Raw genomic sequence first — 21,577 nt, 5'->3', positions numbered from 1 at the left:
GAGAATGCAGTGTACTTTTTATGTTCTTCTTCTAGGGGAACATTATAATACCCTGAGGTAAGATCCATGGTTGAGAAGAAGGTGTTTCCTCCCAATGCAGCTAACACATCGGACTGGTGTGGCAAAGGGTAGGCGTCTCTGACAGTCCTCGCGTTTAACCATCTAAAATCAGTGCAGATCCTGAGATCGCCATTTTTCTTCCAAACTAGTACGAGAGGGGAAGCATAGTCACTATGTGACTTGCGAATGATTCCTTTCTCCTCCATCTCATTTAACGCTGTCCTCAGTTTAGCATACTGGCTCGGTGGTATACGCCTATATGGGAAACGGAAGGGTCTGTCATCAGTTAAGTTAATTCGATGGACAACGCCTTTAGCTTCTCCGCACTCCATTTTGTCTCTTGAGAAAACTGACTCGTACTTCTCAATGATGTGCAACAACTTGTCTTTCCAGTGGGATGACACTTCACATGACTCTAAATCAAGTTCACCAAGGTTCAAATCATTCAAGACACGCTTCATCTCTTTGCTGGATCTGTGTGGTAAGGGTTCCTCAGTACACTGCAGATTAGACTGAATTTGTTTCGGCAGCGGCAAATCTTGCACAGCAATACACGGTGACACGTCAGCTATTTTTGCATTTCTCTTCAACACAACACGGTGATTAGTGGGGTTGATGACTTTCAAGGGGATAGAACCATCTCCCCATAGTGGTGTTATGACCCTCCCGACCAATATCTGTCTAGGTCTTGATTTGGACTCGGTCGGTTCTACAATGACAGTGCTTCCCACTGACAAAACAGAAGACTGAGGTAGCTTACCCCAAACTAGATGTTCAGTTTGTGGCTCTAACGTCACACTCCTTTGTAACTTTACAGTACCGATTTTCTCAGGTATGGATTCGCCTCTCCATCTTTCTGCATTTGAGAAAAGAGATAGAAACATACAGCACTCATCACTCTCATTGTTACTTGACTTAGACATGAGCCTCCAGTAACCGTCAGTTTCTCTCAGTTGCATCAGAAGTCTCTTTATAACGTTTGTGCCCAAAATCATCTCTTCGGTCTGCCCAGGCACAACTAAAGCAGGAATTATCATGGGGCAGCCGTACACTGTAGCTTTAAGATCATAGACTGCAGTAGGGGCAACACGATGGCCACCACAACCAACAATGACAATATCTTGTGCTGACTGGCTTGTCATATCTGGAATACTTTTCAACAACCTTTCTTCAGCAGACTCGCTAATTGTACATGCCATTGATCCACTATCAATTAAAGCTTTAAGGGTGATATCATTCTCAACTGAGACAGATGTGTAAAACAAGCTATCAGCTTTGGGAACTCTCTGTACACCTTGGAAGATGACTGTTTTGTCTGAAGTTACATCACTGAACATTTGACATAAAGACTCATAATCCATTCCATCTTCAAAACTGGATATGGGAGATTCACTCTCAAGATCTACGTGATCCTCCCTCACACGTAGATCACTTAGTTTGACTGCTGGTTGACTGAGGAAGCATTCTTCCTTTCCTGTGGACACCGGAATCTGGGATGGTCAGGCGAAAAACACTGGAAACAGAGCCTTTTGTCTCTACAGTGAGTAAAAGCAGAATGTGAGGTGTCCTTGCACACTAAGCATGGTGTATCATTCAAGCCTGGAATTCTAGACATGGTGCTTCTCTTTCTATACTCCTTGCTCGCCTGCGCATTACCACTATTATTCATCAGAACTCTCTCCAGCATATCGATCACTTTTTCCAGAGCCATGTTTTCTGACTGTTTTGACTGAAGTGAATCCTGTTCAGCTTTCACTGGGAATGGGCTAGGACTTACACACATTTCATTCATAGCGATTTTCTTTTCACATTCAATCTGTCTATTTCCTTGTCCAGCAGCTCTGAGACATTTCTCTGAATGATACTCGTTCAGGATCTCTTGTACTTCATGAGCTGTCCATTTATCAATGGTTTTTGAACGAAATGTCAGCGCTAGATCTGAGTTTGGACAATTCCTAATGAACATGCGTGTGACTTCGATCAGTTGGTTGTCTAGCACCTTTCCTTGTTGTTTCAGACACTCAGCTGTGATGTCAGCAGTATGGTTCAGGCGTAACCAGTAATCAAAGGGATCCTCTTGAGGTTCTGGAAGAGTGGTGTAGAAATCTTGCAAAGGGACAGGAGAATACTGTTGGCAACTGAAATGCTTCCGTAATAGGGTGTAGATTGCAACAGGATTTGTTCTGATATCTAATCCGCTAGACAACATCCCCACTTTAACAACATCTTTGGCTTTGCCTCTCAAGTGGATTAAAATTTCTTCACCCTTGCTCTTCAGTAGGCAGGAACCCCTTTCTTATGAAGTTTTTCATGAGCTCCACCCACTCATCGAGTGTAACAGTGTCTGATGCGTCACCTCTGAAAATTGGAGGATCTTTAACTTCTCTCTGACGCACTACTTGAATCTGCGATGCACTTGACATGGAGCTCTGGTCAGGCGTGTATCTACTATTGTGGTTATATTGCGTATGCTTGGATGTAACTTCTGTTTGACTGTGCAAATTCAAATGTGCAAGTATACTGTCCGCCAGTTGCAGGCCTACTTGCTGCACTATGTTACCCATCTGACTCATCATATCACTGGTAAGGACTGGAGTTGATGTACTAATAGGCTGCGTATTTACAGAACTGCTTAAATTTACATGAGCTGCGTTCTCATTGACATTTGGGGCAGGAAATGCGTTCGCTTCTAACCCATTGTTGGCACCACACATAACAGAGCTAGGACTAATGTCTGGAAAGGGAATTGGTGTCGCTAACAGACCTCTCCCTCGACCAACACTAACTGGAGTTTCTAGATACTGAGATCCAGTCAACCTTGTGTTTTCCATAATCAACTAATAGGTGTAAAAAAATTTAAAAAAGAGGAAAAGAGAGAGAAAAAAAAATGTGTACACTATATTCTATTATGATACCTGGAGTCAATAAAAATATTAAACCACTTCAAAGTGTCCATTCAAAAGTCTCTTCCCAGGTATTCGTTTTCTAAAAGTCCAGGGATAACTAATAAAATCTTAGCTGAAGGTCCCGTGCAGTGAAGAATGACGACAGGCCCGCCGGTCCGACGTTGGATGATCTTCGACCACCTTGATTGAAGTCCTGAGTCACGGCACCAATGTGACCCTCTTTGGTTTTTTCTCTGGCCCGTCTTGTCTCACCCTTCATTAACACGCAACTCAGAATACGGATGATCACAGTATTTATTTGTCCTGCACAGAGCAGTAGAAGAAAGAGAAACAAGTGAGTAAAGTTGCTTCAGCTCCATCTGTACGAGACATTTCACCACAGCAGTTCTCTCTAGCTCTGCTGTATACCAATATAACAATAAACAATTTGGCTTCTTAGATTTAATGCTTTGTGATCGTATAGTAGTTTTCAATATCAGATAATAATATGCATAGACAGAAATATTATAATATATTAAATATAAGATATAATAATCATCCACTTTATATTAAACAGAATGAAATTAATAGAAATAACATTTTTTTCCATAAAACAACATGTTCTACAAAATAGTAAATTCGTAAATACAAAAACAATTACCTGCACAGAGCAGTAGAAGAAAGAGAAACAAGTGAGTAAAGTTGCTTCAGCTCCATCTGTACGAGACATTTCACTAGTTCGGGAGCACATGGAATGACGCACATGGAAAGATTCGGTTCATTAAAAACGGAAATAAAACTATCAAATACACAAAAATATGAACAGAAAACACACTCTATAAGTCAACTAGTGTTCAATGTGTGCAATCCCCTTCATACATACATCGTCTAACATTCAACATGAAACTTATATTTTTAACTTTTAATACGGAGCTGCAGCAGAAACGACTCACCCACAGCAGTTCTCTCTAAGCTCTGCTGCAGATTGTTCGAACTCTGTGGGCTATAGCGCCACCAGCGCAACCAATAGGAAGCGTGAACACATTACAGCAGGATTTATTTAAAGAACCCTTGAACTATGATATTTATCCCGTTACATATATATATATATATATATATATGTGTAATGAAGGGTCAGTGGAGAGTGGATCCTTTTGCAGTTCAGTTTGTATTTATTCCCAGTTCATACTTTATTCTATGACAATCATTTATTTTGATAATATATGCCAAAGCTTGCCTATTTCTCCCCCCAAATTTTATTCAGACTCATTTATTCAAATTGTGTAAGTGAAATGACACGTGAAAGACTTTTTTATGTATAATAATAATAATTTACATTGTTTTATACGCTTTTCATAGCGCAAACTGATTTATTACATGAAACTCCAAAAATAGCTGCGTCGTCTGGGACGCAAAGGCAGTTTTTCCACCTTTTGACCACAAGATGTCGTTAGTGTGCACCGTGTTGAAAAGCTTCGAGTAACGAACCTTTTTACGATACACTTGAGGGGAAAGCTTCACAAAGCGTCATTTCGCCATCACTAAATAACAGAATAGCAGTCCACAGAATAACGCTCAGAAATGATCACAACAGCAAATCAAGACTTCGCGATGGGTGTGAGTGTATGTGTGTCTTAAATAGTGTGTGTGTGATGCAGTGCAGGTGCGAGCGTAATCAGTCCCAGGAATGAGGGCCTATGGGAGTTGGAGTCCGAATTGTAGTGAGTCAATATTCAGGCGATGGCTCCCTCCAGCGGTCCGGAGGATGAACCGTGGGAGCCACATTCATGACAATATATTTGTCTCACTGCACATGGTTCAAATCGGAGAATTTTAAGATGAATTCAATCTCAGTCTGTTTCACAAGATTTTGTCTTCATTTTGTTTCATCATAAACATAACATCTGCTTTTATATCGTTTGACATGTATGAAAATGTATATAAACCGATCAAATTATTTCAAGACTTAAAGGAGTCTGTTTTCTCTCATGTTTACAACTTAATTGTCTTTCTCTGGTCTCTCTTTAATCTGTTGCTCATACAGTTTCTTTCACAGATTTACATTCACTCTTCTATATCTATCGCTCCAGTCCAGACTCATCACTACACTAGTGACTGATCTCCACCTGTCAAACTAACATGGAGCGTTTATTGAATTCCAGTATTTTATTATTGATGGACTTTGATGATGGATCCTCCCTCTCTCTGTGCTCGACAGACGCGGATCATTTGGGACCAGGTGACTCCCATGATCACTCGTCGCTCCTGATCGGTGACCAAGTGGAAGAGGATACAGTATCTTTGTTAGTCTGATTTTCCTCAAGCGTTTGCAGGTCTAAAGTAAAGGAAGCTGTCGGGAAGTGGAGCCGTTTTCTTTGCTCTTTCACTGCCACCTCATCAGGTCTGTCAGAGGATCGTTGAAATCTAAATGAATCTTAATTTATAACAGTGAAGTCACTGTATCTTCAGTCTGTTGATTCTGTTGACTGTGAGTCTCTGTAGTGGATCCTTATTCACCATCAGATGATCATGAGGAGATCAGACTGTCATGTCCTAAAATAAAACACAAACAGTCACATGTGCAGAATGAAACATTACATCTGTCACATCTTTTCCTAAGAAAACTAGATAAGCTTTATCAATTCATTCTCACACATGATAATATAGCTTCTATCTGATGCTCAAAGTCACTTTACAAAATCAAGAGGTCATGAAAGGTCACTTTCACACAACGGACAGCTGATCCAGAACCAGCAGAAATGATCATTACACTCCACTACAAATTTAAGATTTTGTAACTTATAATGTAATAACTGCACATAATGTAATAAGTATTACATTATTATTGTAAGAAATTGTTCATAATGTAAAGATTTTATCAAAACATTATAAAATCTTGAGCTCATAATGTAATAATTTTTACATTATGAAAAATGTATTACATTATAAACTCACCATATTATCATAACTGTAACAGCTTTTAAAACATAAAAAAAATTGTATTCTCTTTTTTAAAAAATAATTCCAGTCTTAAACTACCTGAAAAATGCAACAGATTGTAATATTTATCCAATTATTATGATTATTATAATATTTTTATTAAACATAAAGCATTGGTATTCTCTTACAGTACATTTTAAAATCTAAATCCAATCTTAACCTGCCTACAAAATCCACCAGGTGTGTGTGTGTGTGTGTGTGTGTGTGTGTGTGTGTGTGTGTGTGTGTGTGTGTGTGTGTGTGTGTGAGATAGATCACGTTATCTGCTTCAGCCAATCGCAGCACAGAATACAATTTTAGCAAATATTTCTTCACTTTAATACAAGTTTCAGCAAAACAAATCCTGAATGTACATCAGAGGACATGTTGAAAAATACAGTATAACTTACAATCATGTACAGTGGTTATAAAGAGTCTCCACACCTCTGTTAAAACAGTTTGGTTTGGTCAACATGCCCTCTGATGAAGAAATGTTTGCTAAACTTGTTCTCTGTGCTGTGATTGGCTGAAGCAGATAATGTGATTTTATGTTTTTAAAGCTGTTATAATTATGACAATATGACAATGTGTTTGGTGAGTTTATAATGTAATAATTTTCTCATAATGTTAAAAAAAGGTTATTACATTGAGCTCAAGATTTCATAACATTTTGAGAAAATTGTTACATTATGAACATTTTATTACAATAATAATATAATACTTATTACATTATGAGTTTCTACAAACCCAAACATCAGATTATCACACACACAGAGACAGTTAAAGGATAAAAGCTGGAAATAACATTAATATTATTTTCACAATCAGTCACAACACTATGAGCAGAATTAAACTCAATTTAAACAGTTTAAAGTTCAGAGACCTACAGAAACTGAAGCTGAATTTAAGACTCATTATCTGATGATCTCAGACACAATATTCACACACATGTGCTGTTACTGAACCTGGTACAGTTTCCTTTTATTTCTAGTGAGTAAAACAGACATTTAAACTTTATATGAAAATATGATGATGAAAATTGTTAAAAACTATTGTTACAGCCGTATCTCCAGTTTATAATGTGGGTCATTCTCCAGATCAGAGAGCAGCTTCACTCCCGAGTCTCCTAGATAATTTTCAGACAGATCCAGTTGTCTCAGGTGTGAGGGGTTTGATCTCAGAGCTGAAGCCAGAGCAGCACAACCTTCATTTGTGACACCACAATCCCACAGCCTGTAGAGAACAATGACACACTCTTCACTCTCTCAGATCAGATCAACACACATTAAGCCTCCAAATCTACAAATCTTAACATAACCAGTTAATAAATAAATAAATAAATATCATAATGCTGACAATATGAAATAAATACTCATTTTGTCATAAAATACATCAGTTTGGTTTAAGGGATAGAAAATACAGTTTAAACAGTATAAAAAATAAAATCATTATTTCTCTTAAGTCACCATAAAACATTGAAACCCAATGTGTGTGTGTGTGTGTGTGTGTGAGTGCGTTTATTGACATATCAGGACATTAATGTGTATAATGACATGGGTATGACATAAGTATTACAAAAAGAGGTGATTTATGAGGACATTACTCCATGTCCCCACTTTTCAAAAGGCTTATAAATCACACAGAATGAGTTTTTGTGAGAAAGTAAAAGTGTGCACAGTTTCCTGTGATGGAAAGGTTTAGGGTTAGGGGTAGTGTAGGGGGAGAGAAAATACAGTTTGTACAGTATAAAAACCATTACGCCTATGGCATGTCCCCACAATTCACAAAAACAAACGTGTGTGTGTGTGTGTGTGTGTGTGTGTGTGTGTGTGTGTGTGTGTGTGTGTGTGTGTGTGTGTGTGTGTGTGTGTGTGTGTGAGAGAGAGAGAGATTAATGTATTTGTAAACATTTTAAGGAACTCTTGATACTAATGTAATTAATGTCCAATAAAGGCTGTATTAAAGCACTTAATGATATTTTCAGTCTTTCCGTGACCTAATCTAAAGTGAAAACTCTTTATGGTTAATACGTTTTTAACAAAACATTATCTAACTCTTTACATATGAGCTAATTAAACAATAACAATGAATGAAGAACTAATTTTCCGCATATAGTCTGTTAATGTATTAACTACAGTTTATAAACTATTAATTAACAATGTAAGAGCCATTATGTCTGTAATTCTGTTTTTTGACCACTGGGTGGAGTATTGGCCTTATCTATAGGCTAGTTATATAGTTGTACATTAGATTACAATTTCTGTAGCTTCCTGTTTAAACCTACATGAAAAACTTGAAAAGCAGTTTCATTTATATGTTTGTTGTGATGTATTTATTTTTGCTATTACTCATAATTTGATTATTTGTTACTATTTTATTACTTATTGTTTATTTGTCTAACAATATTTAAAATTTAATTGAGTTAATCTGGTAGTTTTTGGTGTCATAACCATATTTATTAAGGTTACATGTATGAAAAACAACAAAAGCAATAACTAGGCTTATTTTATAGGCCCATTTTCTTTTCTTTTACTTTATTAATTTTTTGTTGTGGGGCAAGTGAAAATTTGAACCACTGGCCCGACTGGGGAATCAATTTGTCTGATAGCATTATTATTATTATTATTATTATTATTATTCAAGATTTATATAGATATATTGTTATTGTGAATTATTTTGGTCATTATTTTAATCATGCAGTGAAAGATCTGATATGGTGACAGCCCTGGTTCAGGTGAACCCCACAAAACTTTCCTCTTTTCAGCTGCAGATACACATTTTGAGGCAATGATCACACTTTTGAAAGGTTGGTCTGTTTGCTCAAGCATTACAAGATAAGTTGAATTACACCAAACATTTGTGATTTAAAAACCCTCTTCCCTGTAACCTGTGTCTGTTGTCTGGTTTGTAGTTTGTTAGGTTTATTTAACTGTTAGTTTTACTTTCTTTTGCAGGATAATAATATATTTAGATCTAAATTTTATTTTTTTAAATTTTCTTTTTTGCCGGCAGGATCAGGTTCAAGCAGGAATCTGTCACTGAACTGCCGGATGGGGTTTACGCCAAAGGATATTTTTTTATGCACTATCTACATATTAATCCTTATTCACTTCAAGTCTTTATGGTAGAGATGATCTTACCACAGATCCTCCAGTTTACAGAGAGGATTCTCCAGTACAGCAGAAATCATCTTCACTCCAGAGTCTCCTAGTTTATTCCCAGACAGAATCAGTTCTCTCAGGTGTGAGGGGTTTGATTTCAGAGCTGAAACCAGAGCAGCACAACCTTCATCTGTGACACCACAATACATCAACCTGTAGAGAGCAATGACACACTCTTCACTCTCTCAGATCAGATCAACAAGGAATTTCTCATGATCACATTCAAACTAACAGTGTGATGATAAGGTGAGAGAGACATGCAGCATCACAGCAGACGCTTTATATTTATATTTTTATAAATGAATAAGGTCAGTTTCCTCTGAATCACCCAAATACATTTTCAGTAACACTTTCTATGAAGCCTGTGTTTATAATGCATTATAATGATATTCTTAATGCATTATAATACATGAATAATGCCTTATAAACAACCTTATAATATGCTGCATCATCTTATAAATAATCATAATAATAGTAACAATATGATATAATACTTGACTATTTGTGGTTATAACTTTTAATAGTATGAAGCATTATAACACCAGATGAAGCCTGCATTCATAATGCATCATAAGGGTAATCTTAATGCATCATAATGCACACATAATGCCTTATAAAAACGTATAATGTTGCATCATCTAATGAATATTCATAACAACAGTAATAATACTTAACTCTCTGTGGTTATAAATAAGAGTATGATTATTTATAATACACAATGAACATAATTTTATCCACTTAAGTTTCATATTTTAATTTCCCAAGTCTCATATTGTTACGGTACAGATGGCACGGAGGCAGAAGTAAAAGCAAGTAAGGTAGTTTATTGTAATTCAGCAGTGAGCAGGTGAGTAAATGGTTGATAGATAGTTCAATGGGAAGATAGGGGATTGATACTGTCCTTTGTTGCTTGTAGATGGAAGTCGTGGTTGATGAAATGGAGAATGGCAGACGAGGAATACTCACACACACGGAGGGAAGGCTGGAGACGCTGGAGAGACTGGGATCGCTGGTAGCAGGTAAGTAGCAGGTTGGAGTCCTTTAGGTAAGTATACATTAGTCTGTATGACAAACGAGACCGGACAACTACTGTGTGTGTGAGTGTGGGTAATATAGTGCTGGTGATTATGGGAATGATGACGTGCAGGTGGCGGTGATTAGAACTCCGGTGATTGAGTGCGTGGGTATTGCAGGGGGGTGGAGCCTGACTCTGTCTGTGACACATATCTTGACATTGTTGACTGAAGATCTGCACAGTATAATACTGCATCTTATGAGTGTAATTTTACTGCTTAAAGTGACTTGAGCGACGCCTACTGAAAAGGAGAGAGTGTGCTGCATCGATTGAGATATTGTCATTCCAGCTGGAAAGTTTGGATAATTCAGACGATGAGACGACACGTGTATCTCACATCACCACACGCATGTGTCATGCTGCTCTCGTGAGAAGAAGAGAGGAAATTGTTGAATAAAGTCGTTATTTTTGTTTTTGCCGCACAAAGTATTCTCGTCGCTTCATAACATTAAGGTTGAACCACTGTAGTCACATGACTGTTTTAAATATGTCTTTATACCTTTCTGGACATTGAAAGTGTAAATTAACTTACTGTCAATGGAGGCCTCACTAAGCCATCGGATTTCATCAAAGATATTTTAATTTGTGTTCTGAAGATGAACGAAGGTCTTACAGGTGTAGAACGACATGAGGGTGAGTAATTAATGACATCATTTTCATTTTTGGGTGAACTAACCCTTTAACCCTCTGGGGTCTGAGGATTTTTGGGGCCCTGGAGAAGTTTTGACATGCCCTGACATTTGTGCTTTTTTCAGTTGTTCATAAACATATTAATAACAAAAGTATCATTACACTGTATTCAGCACAAACTAGGCTACAGTAATATGTGAGGAACATGTATGTACATGTTTGTGTTTTTGGTTATTGAAAAAACAAAAAACTTAAGTCACTGAAATAAGGCCAAAAATATATATTAATACAGTTTTGTCCATTATATCAATGGTATCATGATACAGTGATTCTGAAAAAGCCTACTCTATTCATTGCCGCACAATTTGATGTAGACCTGTGTGTAACAGAAGAGGCAAAAAGTGTTTGTTCACAGTATTTGTATTTATTCAAGACATTGTGATGTCTGTTTCAAAAAAGTCTTGCAAAGTGCCTGAAAACATGACATTTCTGGACTTCTGGAAATAACTGAAATACATAAACAAATAATGAATGCAAAAAATAAATGAATACACATTTCAGTTCTTAACACAGAAGTTCACCCTCTGCAGCAGCTCAGGTGACAACAGCACCTCTAGGGTCATCATGGCCACCAAGGCAAGCCCCCATTGCCCCTGGGCTTCTTCATCTCCTGCGGTACACATAAAAACAGAGCAAAAATAGTGTTATTAGCCTTCAAAAATCTGTATTGTTTTAAACCCAATACATATTCATATTTCATATAGCCCATTCATAAAATCAAAATGCTGCATTAGAGATCAATTTGGCTTAAGAGCTTCCTACAGGAAATGAGTATAGCCTATATATATTTGCTTCGTTAAATACAATACACAGTAAACTAACTGCATCAGATTTGTGAACACACATAAGACTACACAGAACACATACGACTAGTGTACTCACCAAATAGTTGATTGTCTATCTGCAATACTTCTGCCCTTTCCTGGCTGCATCCAATAGTTTTTTGTTTCTAAGGAACTTCTTGTACATATCTGTGCAGGGAAAGGTGAAATTGACACAAACTTGGAGCTCAGCCTTGACGCTGTCCACATCCAGACGATTCCTCTCATTTCTCCATGCAGATGTCATCATTGAAAAGACTCGTTCTGTGTGTGCATTGCTGCATGGGATGTAGAAAATATAGGCACTGATCTTCCTGAGATTCACAAGTGGTTCATCTGCTTTGGAAAACAGTTTCAGATATCGCTCCTCACTGTGGCAACCTTCCCTTTCCGGAGAGGTGAAGGAAGCTTTCACCATGGCATATTCCTCATACAGTCCATCCATATCAATGTCTTTCAGATCGCAGGCCTGGACAGCATCACTGTATTCTTCATATGACACAGCAGTTGTGAGGTCAAGCTTTGCCACTTTGCTATGAAAGCTGTTCTCAGAGAAGTCATATCTTTCACTTATGTATTTCTTGGCTCTTTCATAGAAACCAAGAAAATCCTCCACACATTTATTTGCCAGGTAAGGGGGTAGCTGCTTGAGTCTGCTGTTCACAGTAAAGCCAAAGAACCTGTCCGTCATCCTTCTCTCAAGTTTCTGTTTCAGTTCAGTCATTACCTTAAACACACGTTATGCTGAACGATTTGGCCTCAAGTGCTTCAATGGTGTCTGAGAAGACTTTAAGAATGTGACTGAGGAAAAGAAAATATGTCTCAGACACTTCAATGCTTTCCTCTCCAAAACATTTCCACAAAAACTGGGAGCATTGCTCCTCACCTTCACTCTGAAAGTAGCTGGTCAGGGGCTTCCAATACTTCAGTATTCTGTCAATAGATGGAAGCAGGACAACCACCTTGTGATGAAATGCCGTAGCAGGTTGCATTCTTCCACTTCCACAAACTTACAGAATTCCTTCAACTGTGCTGTTCTGCTTGCTGACATGCTAAAATGGCTGTAAACCTTGAGCACAGCATTTTCAACATCAAAATCCAGGCTGCCTGCTGCATATCTTGTTGCATTGTGTAGGATATGGGCTAAACAATTTGCAGGTAGCACATCCTTCTGAGCCAATTTCAATTTCTGATAAACACTGTTGTATTTTCCATAGTTGACACTGGCATTGTCTGCTGCATATGCAGACATGTTTTTCACATCAAGACCAGACATCTCCAGTTTAGCCAGCAGCTAGTTTGTTATAGCCTCTGAAGTTTTGTTGCTGTCACTATAAAAATCTAACAGTGCATGTTGCACACCTTCCTCAAAGCGCAAATATCTCAGTACAATAGGGAAAAACTTGGTCGTACCTCTGTTTGATGCATCCGTTGCCACTGAAAAAGGCAGATTGTTTAATTTGATGTAATCTGAATGTATATACAGAGTAGGGCGCTAGGACATTCTCACACAAAGCCTTAGCTTTTGTTTTCCCACAGGTCATCCCCTTAGCTGTAGATGAGTCACTAAAGATCTCTCTGTCCACTTTCACTCCACAGTCGACACTCCTGTATGACTGTGATGATGCTTGACTGCATGATAGACTTTATAAAGCTCTGCAGTGGAGATTTTGTCATCTTGAGGTGATGATACTTCTCGAAAAAATGACCTCAGGGAAGACGTACCTGCAGCTCGTCGGTTACTTCTATGTTTTTCCGTGCTGGCATGTTGGTCAATGGCGGCTTTCCTTTGACTACTAACGTCCACTTCACAGCGACACAGTGTGCAAAATCCATGAAAAGCGTCTCTGCTGCTTTTTGCTATAAATTCATGCTCTTTTGTCCATTCCGGATTAAACGAGGTCTGACGTTTCGGCATGTTAACGTGATGATATGACGTAGCCAGCATGTGGAGGCTTGTTTACGTTTTTAACCAATGATATATCAGATATTTATTTGACACCGCTTTCAGCCAATCGTTTGTTTGACCAGAGATCTTACGGCATTAGACGCTATGCAGCTGCGTCCTAATAAAGATTCTAGAGCGGGTTTTTTAGGCTGATTCAACTCTAAAAAGGAGGACAAATGAGTGTCCGGCTTGAGGCTGTGCCGGACTCCGGACAGGGGGCTTAAAATCCGGACTGTCCGGCCAAAATCCGGATGTATGGCCACCCTATTTTTGAGTCTCTTTCACACTGGTAAGAAAAAAACCGCGGTGGTATCGCTGGCAATACCTCAGACATCAGAGTGTTAACCCTCTGGAGTCTGAGGCTGATTTGGGGCCTGGAGAAGTTTTGACATGCCCTGACATTTGTGCTTTTTTCAGTTGTTCATAAACATATTAATGGAAAAAAGTGACATTACACTGTATTCAGCACAAACTAGGCTACAATAATATGTGAGGAACATGTATGTACATGTTTGTGTTTTTGAAGGAATAACATTTATGCGTGGTTATTGAAAAAACAAAAAACTTAAGTCACTGAAATAAGGCCAAAAAAAGTATAGTAAATCTGTGTTTACAATACTTTAGGGTATTGGAGGTTGTATGCTGCCTACTCCTTCATATAAAACAATATATTGATTTAGTTTTTGTAAGACACTTTTTGCCAAGAAACACAGTATGCGTGGAGGCGTGAATCACCACTGAATAATGGGCCATTCTCACCTGAGAAGACAAAAGAATTGCATAGTAATGAGCTGAAATGACTTGCATATTAATGAGCTGAAATGACTTGCATATTAATGAGGCATTTCAGTCAGGTAGGCTGTGAAAAAAACCTTCTGTGATGTCTCAAGCTCATCATGATATATGAAATATACAGAAAAATATTATTACAATATAAAGTAATGGTTTTATATTATACTTTAAAATATAATGTATTTCTGTGATGCAAAGAGTCTGAATATAGGCTTTTAGTTTAAAAGCATGCACATTTGGAGAAATATTCCATATGCATATGGATTCTCATATGCTTATGTCAATTTTCTATACAGAGGAGTTATATTTATTTAATATTCATTGTCATTACTATGAGCGCTGGTGTTTTCAATTCATACTTGAAGTCAGAGGGCGCTCTCTGTGCATTTTTAGTCCACAAATTCATCTAAAAGAAGAAGAGGCTATTCCATGAATGGAGTTTCCAATTCATACTGCAGCCGGAGGGCGCTAAAGAAACAAAAACTCATCTAAAATTCATCTATAGAAGAAAAGAAAACAGGAACTAAACTGCATGTCTTCTAGAGCTGGCTAACCATGACTTTTACATCCAGATAAACAATTTTCAAGACAATAAATACACGATTGAGACGATGAATGCATGTATTGCCTGAATTTGCGTCTGAATAGCGCTGGCTCCATGGGCGTGGCCGCATTAGCGGATAATGAGCTGAATCACGGACTTCTGACATGGCTCTCTTTTCATACAGATTACATAAACACAGAAGGTTTGTTTTCGATTTGACTTACATGATTTAAAACCTGACATCTTAACGTTTTTTTAGACATGAATGTAATTTTTCTGTGATTAGTATTCACTAAGTTACAGTTCATTTTCTGAGAACTATCAGATTGGACTTCGTTCAGAGGGAGAGGAGAAATCACGCATCATGTTAGTTTTCTTTATTTTACAAAAAGCACAACATTTTGTTTTTACTCTGAGTGTATACAAATAAAAGAAGATATTCTATAGTTTCAATTGATATATTACTTATGTCTCTATGACAAAAAATGACGGAGTATTTTAAGTCTGTTTTGCTGCAATGTGAAAAAAACCTGCAAAACGCGCCGGCGCGTTTTCAGACCTCAGAGAGTTAAGGACTTTACACTTGCTTGACTAAATGAAGAAAATGACTTTGACTTGAGATCCAATGACTTGAGAATGACTTCATATCAACTAAAGTAATTAAATAGATTTTTATCAAAATAAGCTACAGAAGATCAGGGTTTGCTCAATCACGTGACGCTGCACAAGCACAGAAAAACATACAGCGGGTGAGAGCGCTAAATACAGAGGGAAGAAGAAAATCTCCCAACATTGTTTCTGTTGGATATAAACACTTCGAAAAAGACAATATTTATAAAAGGAGATTTCCAGCATAAAAACTGTCAAGGGATATTGATCGAACACGACCATCACAACCTCCAACTTCACAAAGGTAAGCCATGTAAGCTAACCTGTTGTTAGTTAATTTGACTAAATCTAGAGAGAAAAAAATGGTCAAAACAGCATGTCTTTATTCAACATTATTTTTTCAACTGTAGCTTAAGGTTGTCAGTATATTAAAATGCTAATTAATGATGTTTTATAATTAACGTAATGTAAATTTGCTGACATTTGGCACGTTTTATTTTAAATCATTGTGCTTTAATGCCAAATATTTCACTCTTTCTAATGACGGAAAACAATACACAAAACTGTTAATGATATACCAGTGATTTATTGATGTTCCTGTAAAAAACAGGGTCAGACATTATTACAAATGACACCAGAATTAATAAAATGCACCCACAATTCAAGATATAGTGGCCCCAAAACGGCCTTAGTATGAGCTTTTTATATTTAACATATGATATTTAAGCAATATTTCCAGAATATTAGCACGGCTGCTAATGTGATATTAATTTTATACAATAGTTCAGTGAACTAAAAGTTAAATGTTTTTGCTCTATTTCTCACAACGACAATATCTCAAACAAGCCACAGCAAAAGAGGCATGTGTCTCTGCAGCACCAACACACAGTGGTGTTTCATTACTGAATGAATCCAGAGTTTTGAACGAATCAGTTCAGTGATTCAGTGATTCAGTCACTTGCTTCGTTCCAGAATGAATCTGCCGCTTTGAATGAATCAGTTGAATGAATGCTTCTATGACTCATTCATTAAGACAGTGATTTACTGCCACCTACTGGCTGTTTTAATTTCATAATTTCAGTTACTGTTGCTTTGTCCGACAAGCCATGGCGCTGTCACGCCACACAGAGTGAAAACTACATCGCGGAGCAAAGAGGACACTGACAACACGTCGACAGACAAGACAGCAGGTTACTTATAATATTAAACAAAGTCCCAGCTTTCAAAACGTGTAGTTTAAAAAATAAATAAATAAAACAATAAAAACCGTTTTGTGGCTCTTTAATGTGTCGTGACAGATCGCTGTAGCTCCTCAGCTCAAGAGGCTCGTAAACCGATCATCTACTAGTTCATTTATAGCATCAAATAAACATGAATGAACATCAGAAGGAATGTTGTTTCAAATGCAGAAAGACGTCAATACACACCATTTTTCAAGTTTAAGTCCACCGAGGTTAATCTTCTAACTCCTGACTGCTTTGTCAGACAAAATGGCGGATTCGGCGTTCTGATTGGTTAGATTGCTTGTCATCAAACTCCCGGCGAAGGGTCAATTAAAAGTATAATAAATAATCCCCCCCCCCCCCCCCATCTAATTTTTTTCTATATTCAAAATTCTATATTTAAAAAATAATAATCTCAACATTTTTAATGCTGTTGTAATTGCAGTGTAAATGCATTCACCTTTAAGATCCCTTAAAAAAAATCCCTTTTGGTTTGAAAATGTTTAAAAATGTCCCTGAAAATCAGTTTAAGGAGTCAAATATTAGCTCTTAAAGGTCCCGTTTTTCGTGGTTTTTTGAAGCTTTGATTGTGTTTATAGTGTGCAATATAACATGTGTTCATGTTTCGTGTGTAAAAAAACACAGTATTTTTCACATAATTTACTTATCTGTATACTGTTGTTTCCACTGTCATAAAAACGGGCTGATGACTTCCTTGTTCTATGAAGTCCCTCCTTCAGAAATACGTAACGAGTTCTGATTGTGCCAGCGGTTCCTGTGTTGTGATTCAACAGCTCTGAGCGCACCGTGCCCGGAAAAGTCACGCCTCTTACCATAACGTGGAGATGCACGCGCTCAGTGTTATTGTAAACATGTCTTTAATTTTACCCTATCAATTTGAGCCGGAATCAGACCCGGTGATTGGACTGCGGGATGAAAATAACAGCGTTTCGACGACATGGCGACAAACACACTCTACAAACGCAACTCTTGTGTATTCCTGTGGGCGGAGGTTAGTCAAAAAACTGTTTTAGTGACGTCATTAAAGAAGGAAGTAGAGGGATGTAGTCCAAACTGGCCGTTCGATGTAGGCGACTTCTGTTAAATAAAATATCTCGCTTGGCATTGAACTTTGAGCTTTAAAATTTTACAGATTTTATTTATACTCTAACAACAACATTACACACTAACTAAAGTTTGAAACATGGGATCACGAAGAACGGGACCTTTAATGTAAAGTTAATTTCTGTCACTTCCCTGCCGGTGATATTCCATAAAATATATTTAAGTAAAGATACATAAAATGACATTTACTAATAAACCAATATAATTAATGCATCACACTTGTGAATTCACCTTCAAGATTTTACGTATTATTGTTATAATAATAATTCATATTAAGATCAATTATTTTACTAATTGATTTTAATCAGTGTTTTGATTAAATTGATGATAATCATGATATTTAAAAATGAAGTATCATCATTATGTTAATTAGGTGTGTCACAATATACCGGTATTCGTGATAACCATAATATTTAAAATGATGAATAGTACACATATGATAATGACACGTAAATAAATAATCCAGCGCCAGTATCTGATCAAGGACCACGGTTTCAGCTAAAAATCTTCCTTACTCTTTTCTACTGCAGAAAAACAGTCACCTTCATCTCTGATGGTCTGAGGGTGAGTAGATCAACAGCAGATCTTCATTTTGGGGTGAACTATCCCTTTAAGTCTCTTTCCTTCTGGATTAAACATTGTCAAAAGTTATCAACCAATCAGAATAGACCTCCTGACTGATGAAAATGCTACAGGAAATCTTATTGGCTGTAAGTGAAATGCACCAGAAAGTCTTCGAAAAATCAAAGGTGGCTCTTAAATTTCTTTACAATGTTAGAAATGTTTCAGAATGAGGCATTTGTATGATTTGTACATATAAATAACCAAGTTTGTCTAACTGCATCACTACATTGTACAGACATTACAGGTCAAACCCCTCTGATGTTCGATTTATTTAAATAAACAACATATTATATTCTCTTAAGACACACTGCATATAAAAATAAGTGTTGTCATTTTCCTCAACTGAATTGAGTTAATTTGTTTTAATTTAATGTTTACTTGTCTTTTTTGTAAATTCAATTCAGTTTGAAATCAATCTTTCTTGTGCTGCATGTAAACTATTGCAACAAAGTTACTCTATTGTAAAGACAAATACACAGAGTGAAAAAATGTGTAAGTGAGATTATATGATAATTAATACATGTTTAAATATGTAAACAAAAGCCTAAATTAAGATCTGTTCATCATATAAAGTGGACGTGTCTCTTCTGAAGACTTGAATTAAACCACTCCATTCAAATGGATTACTGTTACAACGAGTCTTGTGCTTTTTGAAGATTTAAAATAATGATGGCCTTGACAAAATGGATATACAAAAATTGAGATATTAAAATATCTATATGGCAGTATACAGTATGTTGTGGTTTTCCCCATGGTATTGAAAATGATACTGAATATTGATATTTTTCAAGGTATCGTATTGAAGTTAGAAACTCCAGTATCATGAACACTAATTCAAAAAGGTAAAACTTTACTATTTTCTACAGAGATCTATGATTTGATTAAATATATATTAGTACAGTAATTCATTAAATATCGCCAGCTAAAAAGTAACCAGTAACTAGTACTCTGAGTAGTTTTTGAGAAGAATACTTTGTACTTTTACTTCAGTACTTTTTGACACCAGTAATTTTACTTGTAATTAAGTATTCAGCAATGTAACAGTACTTGTATTTAAGGACAGATTTTCAGTACTGACAGAAGGAAGTTATTTCAAACTGGTATGCGATGGTGTGATTGTTCAATAAATAAATAAATTAAAGATCAATTTGACTGATAGCATGTTTTTTTCGAAATATTTTGTTATCGTGATTTATTTTGGTCACATTATTCATATAAAAATTATTCAGGTGAACCACACAAAACTTCCCTCTTTTCAGCTGCAGATACACATTTTGAGGCAATGATCACACTTTTGAAAGGTTGGTCTGTTTGCTCTAGCATTACAAGATAAGCTGATTTACACCAAACATTTGTGATTTAAAAAACCCTCTTCACTGTAACCTGTGTCTGTTGTCTGGTTTGTAGTTTGTTCGGTTTATTTAACTGTTAGTTTTACTTTCTTTTACAGGATAATAATATATTTAGATCTAAATTTTCTTTTTTTTCAGGAAGACTCCTCACTCTTTCCTTCTACTGCCGGCAGGATCTGACGGTTCAAGCAGGAATCTGTCACTGAACCGCCGGATGGGGTTTACGCCAAAGGATATTTAGTATGAACTATCTACATATTAATCCTTATTCACTTCGAGTCTTTATGATAGAGATGATCTTACCTCAGATACTCCAGTTTACAGTGAGGATTCTCCAGTACAGCAGAAAACAGCTTCACTCCCGAGTCTCCTAGTTTATTCCCAGACAGATGCAGTTCTCTCAGGTGTGAGGGGTTTGATCTCAGAGCTGAAGCCAGAGCAGCACAACCTTCATCTGTGACACCACAATACATCAACCTGTAGAGAACAATGACACACTCTTCACTCTCTCAGAAGCCCATATATGTTTTAAAGATAACTAATACAGCATCTCTGCATGATATAATGTAGCTAATATTCATCTAATCATGTTCACACTAACAGTGTTATAGATGGAGACAGACAATATCATGTGAATTTAATGAGATTCCTCTTCAGTTATCACAAATTAACATTCTTCATTTTGCTTCTTTCTGCACCTCTTTTTTTCATCATCATGTTTATTGATAGAGTTTATTTGTTTTTGTACTATTTATTATTGCATTAGTTTAGTTTTGGTCTCACTATGAACTATTTAAAAATATGTCTCTCTGAGCACCAGATCATGTGACTATCAGAGAAATGATCTTACCTCAGTTCCTCCAGTTTACAGTGAGGATTCTCCAGTACAGCAGAAATTATCTTCACTCCCGAGTCTCCTAGTTTATTCCTAGTCAGATTCAGTAGTCTCAGGTGTGAGGGGTTTGATCTCAGAGCTGAAGCCAGAGCAGCACAACCTTCATCTGTGACACCACAATCCCACAACCTGTAGAGAACAATGACATACTCTTCACTTTCTCAGATCAGATCAACAGAGACTTCATTATTAAAAAAGAAACAAAAAACAAAAGCACAAATCCCCATGTTTGATTTGAGTTTTACTATGTTTGTGTGTGTGTGAGTGAGAGGGAAAACTAATATAAAAATATAATAAATTATGTTAACAAATGATCATTTTAAATAGTATGGAAAGATGATCACAGAAAAAAGATGGATGTGACGGTCATTAAGGATGAATTCATGTTCTTCATGTATCAAAGTCCTGACTGTGAGAGTTTGTGTTTACAGTGTTTTTCAATTTCTAACATAATTTTATCCAATCTGTATCACAGTTTCAAATCTCTAAACACAATTAACACAACGTCCGTCTGTTGTGACCTTACCATTAACACAATTCATGTCTTTTTCACACAAAATGCAGTCAATTAACACGTTTCTGAAAGGTTTAAATTTTCTCTTCATACAAGTTTACCCCATACAAAAATCATGGATCTTTCTGATCTTATTTACAAATGCTTAAACACAGCATGACAGAAATGAAGACCGAATGTAACAATCTTTAAATATAGTATAAACTTCTACTTCTGCAACAACAGCAGCTCAAAAGTATTGAAAAAAATATATAAAACAAATACTGAAACAATTGATAAG

General features: G+C 36.7%; 2 protein-coding genes across 2 annotated transcripts; both read right to left on the bottom strand.

The window, feature by feature from the left end:
- Nucleotides 1-3,950: 3,950 nt before the first annotated feature.
- Nucleotides 3,951-21,305, bottom strand: LOC125268131 (ribonuclease inhibitor-like). The gene is made up of 5 exons (XM_048190241.1): nucleotides 20,739-21,305; nucleotides 20,192-20,365; nucleotides 9,065-9,238; nucleotides 6,984-7,157; nucleotides 3,951-5,498 (listed from the first exon to the last, which is right to left on the bottom strand). The coding sequence occupies exons 2-5, from the start codon at nucleotides 20,359-20,361 to the stop codon at nucleotides 5,492-5,494; spliced, it is 525 nt and encodes a 174-aa protein (XP_048046198.1). The 5' UTR covers nucleotides 20,362-20,365; nucleotides 20,739-21,305; the 3' UTR covers nucleotides 3,951-5,491.
- LOC125268129 lies at nucleotides 10,967-13,274 on the bottom strand. Its single transcript, XM_048190239.1, has 2 exons — nucleotides 11,733-13,274; nucleotides 10,967-11,460 (listed from the first exon to the last, which is right to left on the bottom strand). The coding sequence occupies exon 1, from the start codon at nucleotides 12,393-12,395 to the stop codon at nucleotides 11,748-11,750; it is 648 nt and encodes a 215-aa protein (XP_048046196.1). The 5' UTR covers nucleotides 12,396-13,274; the 3' UTR covers nucleotides 10,967-11,460; nucleotides 11,733-11,747.
- Nucleotides 21,306-21,577: the final 272 nt, after the last annotated feature.

Source organism: Megalobrama amblycephala, linkage group LG5, assembly GCF_018812025.1.
Source record: "Megalobrama amblycephala isolate DHTTF-2021 linkage group LG5, ASM1881202v1, whole genome shotgun sequence".
NCBI lineage: Eukaryota > Metazoa > Chordata > Actinopteri > Cypriniformes > Xenocyprididae > Megalobrama > Megalobrama amblycephala.
This window is presented reverse-complemented; position numbering and strand designations above follow the sequence as displayed.